This window comes from Gavia stellata, chromosome 31, assembly GCF_030936135.1.
Source record: "Gavia stellata isolate bGavSte3 chromosome 31, bGavSte3.hap2, whole genome shotgun sequence".
Taxonomy (NCBI): Eukaryota; Metazoa; Chordata; class Aves; order Gaviiformes; family Gaviidae; genus Gavia; species Gavia stellata.
Window position 1 is genome coordinate 4238876 of NC_082624.1, and position 8790 is coordinate 4247665.

At 67.9% G+C, this 8790-nt stretch overlaps 2 protein-coding genes across 2 annotated transcripts; one reads left to right on the top strand and one right to left on the bottom strand.

Moving 5' to 3' along the window:
* The first annotated feature begins 56 nt into the window (after positions 1-56).
* Positions 57-1744, top strand: NUDT18 (nudix hydrolase 18). The gene is made up of 3 exons (XM_059831567.1): positions 57-212; positions 285-498; positions 1149-1744. The coding sequence occupies exons 1-3, from the start codon at positions 57-59 to the stop codon at positions 1742-1744; spliced, it is 966 nt and encodes a 321-aa protein (XP_059687550.1).
* Positions 1745-2176: 432 nt separating this feature from the next.
* Positions 2177-8449, bottom strand: FHIP2B (FHF complex subunit HOOK interacting protein 2B). Its single transcript, XM_059831457.1, has 17 exons — positions 8405-8449; positions 8199-8277; positions 7142-7311; positions 6161-6265; positions 5841-5963; positions 5499-5669; positions 5219-5415; positions 5032-5140; positions 4874-4950; positions 4525-4714; positions 4273-4442; positions 4068-4190; positions 3903-3993; positions 3660-3803; positions 3114-3254; positions 2930-3030; positions 2177-2836 (listed from the first exon to the last, which is right to left on the bottom strand). Exons 1-17 carry the CDS (start codon positions 8447-8449, stop codon positions 2731-2733), a joined length of 2142 nt encoding a protein of 713 aa, XP_059687440.1. The 3' UTR covers positions 2177-2730.
* Between the last annotated feature and the right edge of the window lie 341 nt (positions 8450-8790).

The window sequence follows — 8790 nt, forward strand, 5'->3', positions numbered from 1 at the left end:
GCCTGAGGGCTCTGCTCCCCTCCCTCCCCATCCAGCCTGCGGGGCCCCCCGGTCCCATGGGGGAGGCTCCGACGGCGGAGCTGGATGCGGTGCTGGGTGGCGGTGGCTGGGACGTGGGGGCGAGCTTCGAGGGTCCCCCCCCACCCACCGGCCCCGTCCGCCTGGGGAGGAACGCCTGCTACGTCGTCCTGGCCGTGCTCTTCAACGAGGAGGTGAGGCAGCCCCCGCGGGACCCCCACCCTGGTGGCACCCGGTGCCCACCCAACCCCTCTTCCTCCCCGCAGGACGGGGTGCTGCTGGTGCAGGAGGCCAAGCCCGAGTGCCGCGGGAAGTGGTACCTGCCGGCCGGGAGGATGGAGCCCGGTGAGAGCATCGTGGCCGCCATGCGGAGGGAGGTGAAGGAGGAGACGGGGCTGGAGTGCGAACCCCTCACCTTGCTGGCGCTGGAGGAGAGGGGGCCGGCGTGGATCCGCTTCGCCTTCCTCGCCCGGCCCACCGGTGCGTGCCTGTGCCGTTTGGTGCTCTGAAGGGGTGTGGGAAGGATGCGGCTCACTTGGCGCATTCCCTGCCAGCCCCGTGCCGGGGGATCGGTGTCCCTTGCTAGCCCCACGATGGGCATCACCATCCCCAGCCAGCCCTGTGCCAGGGCATCAGCATCCCTTGCCAGCTCTGTGCCAGGTCATTGGTGTGCCCTGCAAGCCCCATGATGGGCTTTGGCATCCCCAGCCAGGCCTTTGCCAGGGCATCGCTGTCCCCTGCCACCTTTGTGCTAGGGCATCGGCATCCCCTGCCACCCTGATAATGGGCATCAGCATCCCTTGCCAACCCTGTGCCAGGGCATCATTGTCCCTTGCAAGCCTTGTGCCAGGGCATCAGCATCCCCTGCCAGCCCCATGATGGGCATCAGTGTCCCCTGCCAGCTTTGGGCCAGGGCATCGCTGTCCCCTGCCAGCACCATCGCCAGTACTGGCATCCCCCCACAAGCCCTGTGCTGGGGTATCGGTGTCCCCATATCAGCCCTGTAATGGGGTCTTGGTGCGCCCGCCAGCCCCATGACCGGCCACTGGCACCCCCTGCCAGCCCAGTGCCGGGGTCCCACTGTCCCCCGCCACCCCTGTGCCGGGGCATCGCTGTCTCTCTGCCCACAGGCGGGACCCTGAAGACCCTGGAGGAGGCTGACGCCGAGTCCCTGCAAGCAGCGTGGTGGGCAGGGGACCCCTGTGCCCTGCCGCTGCGAGCCCTGGACATCCTGCCCTTGCTGGACCTCGCCGCCCGCTACCGCCGCAGCCCCCCGCACCCCCCCACGCTACCGCAGGAGCTGCCCTGCGCCCTGCTCTGCTTGCGGCTCCTGGTGGCCTTCGCCAACGACGCCAGGGACCTTTGGGTGCTGCTGGGCACGGCCGGGACCCCCCACCTACCCGTGGTGGCCTGCGGCACGTCCCCAGCCGAGCTCCGCAGGGGTCTCCGCCTGCCCGTGCTGCGGCTGCTGCGGGACTGCCTGCCGCCAGACCCCTGCCCGGGACCCCTGGGGCTACTGGGGCTGCAGCACCGGGCTGGGGGTCCCGGGGGGGCTGACGGTGTCTGCTTCAACGTGCTGCTGAGCATCCCACCCAGCAGCCCCGGGGCTGCCCCCCCCGAGCCCCGCAGCCCCGCTTTCCGCTGGTGGCATGTGGAGGAGGAGAGCCTGAGGGGCCGGATCCTGCAGCGGCTCCGTGCTGCGGCTGCGGTGCCCGTCCGCAGCTAGTGCCCAGCAAGCCCCGGCAGCCCAGCTTTGGGCATGGGGGTCCGACCGGGACATGTGGCCGGGGGTCCTGCTTGCAGTGCCGAAGGCGAGAGCCCCGGGATGTGCTGCCTGTGGCCGGGGAGATGTTTCGGGGCAGGGCACGGTGCCATGTCCGTTGCCGGGGGGATGTTTTGGGGCAGGGCACAGTGCCATGTCTGGGCCCGGGGGGGCCGACAGCCAGCCAGAGCAGAAATAAACCCGGCTGCTGCTTCTTGCATCCACCTGGCTGTGGTTGAAGCGGGGTGACGTGGGGGGGAAAGTGGGGAGCCTGGTTTTGAGGGATGCTTGGGAAGGTGGACGGGTGCAGTATAGACGCAGGGGCACAGCATGTGGTGCTGAGCTCACGGCTTTATTGTAGCAGAGTCCCATCACCCAGGGGACACAGTGCCCGGCTGTGCGGGGTTCGGGGTGCACCATCCCTGCCAGGCAGGAGCCACAAACACGCACACACACACACCGCCCGGTGCCCCAGAGCCGGGGGAGATGATTGAGTTATTGCAGCCGAGGGGGTGGCATTGCCCCACGCAGGCAGAAGACAGCACCGTGCCCATGCAGCCGATTATTGCCAAAAAAAATCCTGCTTGAGGTTGGTGGGGGCTTGCGGCAACTCCGACACGGGGCAGGGGGAGCAGGAACCCACCACCCAGGAGGAAACGCAGCACGGTTCACTTTGCACCTAGAGGGGCCACGTCCTGCACCGGGGAGGTGGCATCACCTCCGGGTTGGCCAAGGCAGCAGTGAAGGACTCTGCGCCTCCTCTTCCTCCTCGCCAGGCGCTGCGAGGACGGTGACCTTCCCGGGGTGCCACCGCCGTGCCCGGCTCTTGGGGACGTACTGGTCTGAGCAGGGCCACCGGAGGCTACCGGCACATGGGTTGGGCCATCCCCGGTGGCCACCGCAGCCCGGCCGAAGAGGGGGTGCTCAGCAGGAGGCTTGGGAGCCGCAGCTCAGGGGGGCCCCTCCGGCGGTCCCTTGACCAGGGCGATAGCAGCCAGCTCCTTGCAGAACTCCTCCAGCACCACCACCCCCTTGAAGAGCATCGCGTGGTCCATCCTGTGGGGAGACGAGCAATGGGGGCTCCGTGGGGTACCCCCCCCTCAAAAGGACATGCATTGCCCCTATCCCGTGCCCCCCCCCAGCACTTACTGCTCTCCGGGCTCCAACCCCATGAGCTGCTGGCGCACCAGGAGCAGCTTAGCCCTGAAATGGGGCACACGCTGGAGCCGCTGCATCAGGTCCCCGATCACCTGCATGGGCGGCGGGGGGAGAGTCAGGCCCCCTTTCGAGGGGGTGTCCCCCGTCCCCCCCCAAACCCAGCAGGTGACATTACCCTGACGAGGACGGAGAAGAGCGAGCGGCAGCCGGGTGCCAGGTTGAGGTAGGGGTCCAGCAGGTACTCGTGGAGGTGGGGATGGGGGAAGGCGGCCAGGCGGGACAGCACCGAGGTCACCTGCAGGTTCAGGCTGTAGGGCTGGGGCGGGGGGGGGACACACACTCAGCCGGAGCCGGCACGACCAGTGCCCCCCCACCGGCATCCCCCAGTGGGGACCTGAGCCCGTCCCCACCAACAGGACCTCAGTGGCTGCAAACGCTGCTGATGCTCTTGGCCACTTTACCCCCACTATTGGGGGTCCCGGACCCCAGAAAGAGGTTTGCCGCTCTCCGCTGTGGGTCCCTGGGGGCGTGGGGCTGGCAACAGCCATGGGAAGGCGATGCACCCTCTGCTCAAGCACCCCCCCAGCCAAGACAAAGGCTGTGCCAGCCCAGAGAGCCCTTCATGGGGAAAAGCTCCCCCCCAGCCATGCCGAAGCGGGGGGCAGAGCATGGCGGGGACCCAGGTACAACGCCGGCATCCCGACCGGCCACCCCCCCGTACCTGGTCCAGGATCCGGGTCATCCGGTCAAACAGCACCTTGAGGAAATGGCCCTCGTAAAACGCCGCTTCGGGGTGGCAGGCGTCGAGGGGCCGGGGGGCCGGGGGCCACCCCCACGGGGCCGCGCTGGCATGGCACGCCTGGACCTGGCAGGGGGGTGTGGGGGGGGTGATGGCGGGTGAGAGCCAGAGCTGTGGCCAGCACCGCCGGGGATGGGGGACCCCCCCCAGCCCCCAGCCGCTCACCATGCCCAGGGCATCATGCACGTAGGTGTCGTAGCCGCCTTCCTCCATGCATGAGGAGGTCTTCGCCTCCTCGGGGACCAGGCAGAGGAAGCTGGAAGAGAGGGGAGAGCGATGGGGAGGGGGCTGCAGCCCCCCCGTGCCGGAGCAGCCCCTGCAAATCCCTACCTGCTGACCACCTCGCTCACTTGCCCCTTCCCCGACGAGGCTGATCCCAGCAGAGGCTTTTTCGCCATCCCAAAGCCGCTGTCTGGGAATCCGTCGGTGAAATAGGGATCCTCCTCTAAGTCTCTGTGGGCGCAGCACAGCGGTGTTAGCCGGGTGGGTGCCGGGGGGCTGCCCCCCTCGCCCTGCCCCGGTCCCACCCGCTCACAGCCCGTCCTCGTCGGGGTCCGGCTCCAGGGATCCGCGCTCATCGGGCACCGGGGGTCCGTGCTGCAGGTAGCCCCTCGCCTCCAGGTTCCTCAGCGCCAGGCTGCGTGCCACGTGCTCGTGGGGTTTCCGCAGGAGCTCCTCGAAGAGCCGCAGGCTGGCCAGGCTGATCTGCGGCACGGCGAGCGGGGTGAGACCACCGGCACAGCCCCCCGGCATGGCCCGTGTCCCCCCCGCCCAGGATGGGGCTCACCTCATCGGAGAGGTGGTTGCAGCGGTCGATGAGCTGGGTGCGCAGAGGGTGGGGGGAGTCCCCAGGGGTCTCGGGGTGCCGGTCGGGCCCCAGCAGGAAGAGCACGAGGCGGTGGAGCAGGGGTGGTGCGCGGATCTGCTGCACCGTGACCGTCAGCATGGCCGTGGCGCTGAGGACGGTGAGCTCCGACCTGCCGGGGAGAGGGTGGGATGCTGCGAGGGGTGTCCTGGGAGCGTCACAGCAGGGAAAAAGGAGGTGCAGGCAAGGGGAACCCCACCGTCCCAGCCCCAAGGGGGTCCTTGATAGAGAAACTCTCCCTTAGCTGCTGTCTTGTGCTTCAGACACTCACATCTGCAGGAGCTGCGGCTGCAGGATGCCTTGGAAAAACTTTTCCTCCATGGCCTCGGTGATGGCATCCGCCACGACCTGTGGGTGACGGCAGAGGCTGAGCCGTGGGGTGGGCAGGGGGCTACCCGGGCTCTGCAAGGCCGGACGGGTGCTCCTTACCGGGTGGGCGCCCATCACCAGCTCATCGAGGTAGTCCAGCCAGCTGAAGAAGGCAGCCAGGCTTTCCTTCCCCGGGAAAACCCCCTCGCCGGCAGCATCACCCTGCGACCTGCACGGGGTAGAGGACGTGGGGCTGCGGCAAAGCCTCGGCGGTGCCTGGGGTGACCCTACCCGGTGCCCTCCTTACCTCCAGCTGGCCCTCTCCAAGCCGAGGACGTCGGCGGGGTCAGTGCAGGCGGGCACGGCGCTGTAGAGGTCACAGAGATGCTCGGTCAGCAGCTGGCACAGGGCGCTGCTCCGCACCAGGCAGGCAGCAGCCGCCTCCTGGGCGAGCCCGACGAGCAAGAGCAGGTTTTCCCGAGCCTTCAGCGCGACCCTGCTCTTCTGCGAGGAGGAGGAGGAGAGAGGTGGCGTCACACGACCGGCGGTGCCCGCTGTCCCCCTCCTTGCCAGCCCTTTCCCCCTACCTTGCTCTTGCAGAGCCCCACCAAAGACGTGACGAGGTTGCTGTCCCTCCGTAGCGGGGAGGGCTCGGCTCGGGGGGAGCCGGCAGCGGTGCCTGCGGGATGCTCTGCACCCTCTTCCACGGGGCTGGCGGGCAGCTCCTGGGCTCTCCTCCCATTCAGGATGCTCTTGCCCTGGAGAGGAAGAGGAGCAGCAAAGCATCGTAGCCACCATCTTCCTCCCGCTCACCCTGAGGAGCTTTGCAGTGGGGATGGAACTGCAAAGCACGTGAAAAAGCTCAATTAAACGAGCCAAACCCCGTATATGACCCCGTACGTGTCTCACCAGCACCAGGGGCTGCTCACCTCCAGGATGTATGCCAGCAGGGTGGGATCCTGCTTGATCTTCGTGCAGAGGACGGCCGCGAACTGCACCTCCTCCTTCTCCGTGCCGGAGCCCAGGCGGTCGCCACTGAGCTGGAGCAGCTTCTGGCAGAGCAGGGAGCGGGATGCTGGGCTGCCGGCTGCTCTCCCGCCCTGCCCGGCCACTGCCGTGCCGTGCCATTACCGGTTCCCGGCAGCGTTTGGCAGGGACGCGGCCAACCCCAGCACACGGCATCGCCGGCGGCACCGCCAGCCGGGGCCTCGCACCGGCCCCCAACAAGTCCCCGGGGAACGGGGCTCACCTGCACCGGCCTGTGCACGTTGAGGTAGTGCAGGAGCGGGTGCTGGACCTGCCCCAGCACCTGGCTGAAGAAGAGGAGGACCTGCTGCCTCATCCCGGGGGGGTACTGGGAGGGAGATGGGGAGAGGCATCAGCGAGAGCCCAGTTACCTGTTTGTGTACCTGATCGCCCCAAATCGCCTGCCGGGTCACCCTGCAGTCACTGTGGGGGGCTTGCAAGAACACTCTAAGCAGACACCCCAGTTTTGCCCCCCCAAAATGATGCTAAGGGATCCATGGACCCCCCAGGACCTCCCGCTGGCCCCGGGCTCCTCTCCCTTCAGCCATTAGGGACTGAACTCAGTTCTCTGAATAGAGCTGTCTTGCAGAGGAAAAAAAAACAGGGGGGTTATTTCCCCTTTCCCACTGCTACAATGCTAGCGATGGGGAGTTAAATCTCAGCACCCCAAAAACCCAAATCCTCACGGCCACGGAAGGGCCAGCGGGCGTTTCTGAAGCCCATGCTGCGCTAGTGTTTGCTTATGTTTGAATAAAAGGTTGTTTATAGGGAGCCTCATTATTATTAGCAACAAAGGAAGAGCGGAGCCCTTACATTTGGGCAATATTTACTTTGAGAGGGGGCTGTCTAAAAACACCTTTCCTGCAAACCCCAGCAGCGATGTGCCAGTTGTGCAAACAGGCTGCTGGTGTGAAAAACACCCTTCCCGTGCACGCAGGGACGGGATGGGGTGCAAGAGCCGTTCGGAGGAGCAACAGAAAGGATCCCAATGGGGATCTTACACCGAGCAATCTAGCCCCTCCCAAAAAAAGCCGTGCACCCCAACCAGTTTGTGCTTCACAAACTCCCGTTGCCCAGCTAGAAGAGCTTCAAAATTAAAATTAGTGAGCAGCAGCATGCAAAGCAGCTGGAAAAGGCTGCGGGTGCTGCAGCGCAGGGGGGCTCGCCCCCCCCGAAGCGGCTTTCCCGGTGCCTGTGCACCCACCTCCGCCTTGCCCAGCGTGCCGAGGGTCTCCAGGACCTTGTGCTGCAGCAGGTACTCGAGGCACGGCCCGGTCTCCCCCGCCGGGCGCTGCTTCTCCTCGTACACCAGGATGTCCAGCATCTGCTTGAGGCGCCAGGGAATGTCCGTCTGTCTGGCAGGGATGCTCTCGTCTGCGGAGACAGGAATCGAGGGAGCTGCGGCATGTCCCCCCCAAGGCACCGGCAGCATGCCGCCGGGCTCGGCAAGGGGAACAATGCACGGTGGGGTGCCCAGGTGCGAACGTGGGGTGCTCGCCAGCAGCACCCCGAGCCGTGCTGGCCCAGAATCCCCTTCCACTACCATTAGCGGGGACGACGCTAGATGGCAATGTGATGGTGGAGTCCCAGCAGCACTCGAGGCTGCTCCTTCCGCTCACGGCCTAGCAAGCTGCCGGCTCTCCCCGCCAAGGCCAGAGCCGCGGTCGGAGCTGCCGGCTGTCCCGGGGGGCTGCAGGGTGCTGCCTGGCACTGCCAGCCCTGGAGACCCCCCGGCACAGCCCAGGAGGGAATGGAGCGGTGGGGGCCAAGCGGGAAGGACCGAGATCCTGCCCGGGAAAAGGCTGAAGCTCTCCAGGCCCTGCTTTTAGTGCTCCCGGAGAGCAGCGTGCTCCCGGAGAGGGACGTGCCCCAGCCTGCAATCGCTCCCAGGGGAATCCGCACCCACCCAAACCCCCCGTGCCGACCCCGCCGGTGTGCTGAGGGGTCGGGGCCAAGCACCCAGCCGGGTACAGGAGTGGGTGTCCCATGCCAAAGCCCCACATGCCAGGTCAGCCGCGGTGCACTGGGGTGGGCACGGTGCCCTGCTACTGCGTGGGGTCCCGACCCAGGGCACGGGGTCCCTGACCCAGCGCACGGGGTCCTGCTTCAGGGCATGGGGACCCCCTCCCTGGGCACAGGGACCTTCTTCCCAGGACCCTATCTTAGGGCACAGGGACCCTCTGCCAGGACATGGGGACCCTCTTCCCACACCACAGGGACCCCATCCTAGGGCAGAGGGACCCTCCCCACACCCCACTCACCCGTCGCCTCCAGGTAGTAGCCGGTGATGCCCTTCCAGTGCTCGGTGAAAGCTTCCAGCAGGTCCACGCTGGGCTCCCGCTGCGCACACCGGGGCCGGGGTCAGCGGTGGAGAGAAGCCCCCCCCGCCCCGCCCCGCCCCGTGTCCCGCTCCAGGTCCCGATCCCGCCGTGCGCCGCCCACCCCTCCCACCCCCGGCCCCGCTCACCGTCTCCACCGCCTGCTGCAGCAGCGCGCCCAGACGGCTCAGCATGGCTCAGCCCCCCCGGCCCCCGCCCCGGCCCCCGCCCCGGCCCCGGCCCCGGCCCCGGCCCCGGCCCCCGCCCCGGCCCCGCTGCGCCCCGGCCCCGCCGCGGCCCCGCTGCGGTGGCTCCGCCCGGCGCCGGGCGGGGAGGGCGGCCCGGCCGCGGTACCTCCCCCGCCTGCTCCGCGCCGGCTGCGGGCTCCGGCTGCGGGCTCCGGCTGGGTTTGGGGAGCGGGGGGCGGAGCGGGGGGGGGGAGGCTGGAGAGGTGTCGGGGGGGTTGGAGGAGTATTTGGGGCGGGGGGTTTGGAACGGTCCCTTAGTCCTAAAACTGCTCGGGGGGGGAGGGGGG

Bases quoted from the DNA above. Each gene is read 5' to 3' on its own strand.
- NUDT18 (XM_059831567.1), top strand. From the start codon at position 57: ATGGGGGAGGCTCCGACGGCGGAGCTGGATGCGGTGCTGGGTGGCGGT. The intron at 213-284 runs GTGAGGCAGCCC...TCCTCCCCGCAG, and splicing joins CCGTGCTCTTCAACGAGGAG to GACGGGGTGCTGCTGGTGCA. The intron at 499-1,148 runs GTGCGTGCCTGT...CTCTGCCCACAG, and splicing joins CTTCCTCGCCCGGCCCACCG to GCGGGACCCTGAAGACCCTG.
- FHIP2B (XM_059831457.1), bottom strand. From the start codon at position 8,449: ATGCTGAGCCGTCTGGGCGCGCTGCTGCAGCAGGCGGTGGAGACG. The intron at 7,312-8,198 runs GTGAGTGGGGTG...CTGTCTCCGCAG, and splicing joins CTACTACCTGGAGGCGACGG to ACGAGAGCATCCCTGCCAGA. The intron at 5,964-6,160 runs GTGAGCCCCGTT...CTGCTCTGCCAG, and splicing joins ACGTGCACAGGCCGGTGCAG to AAGCTGCTCCAGCTCAGTGG.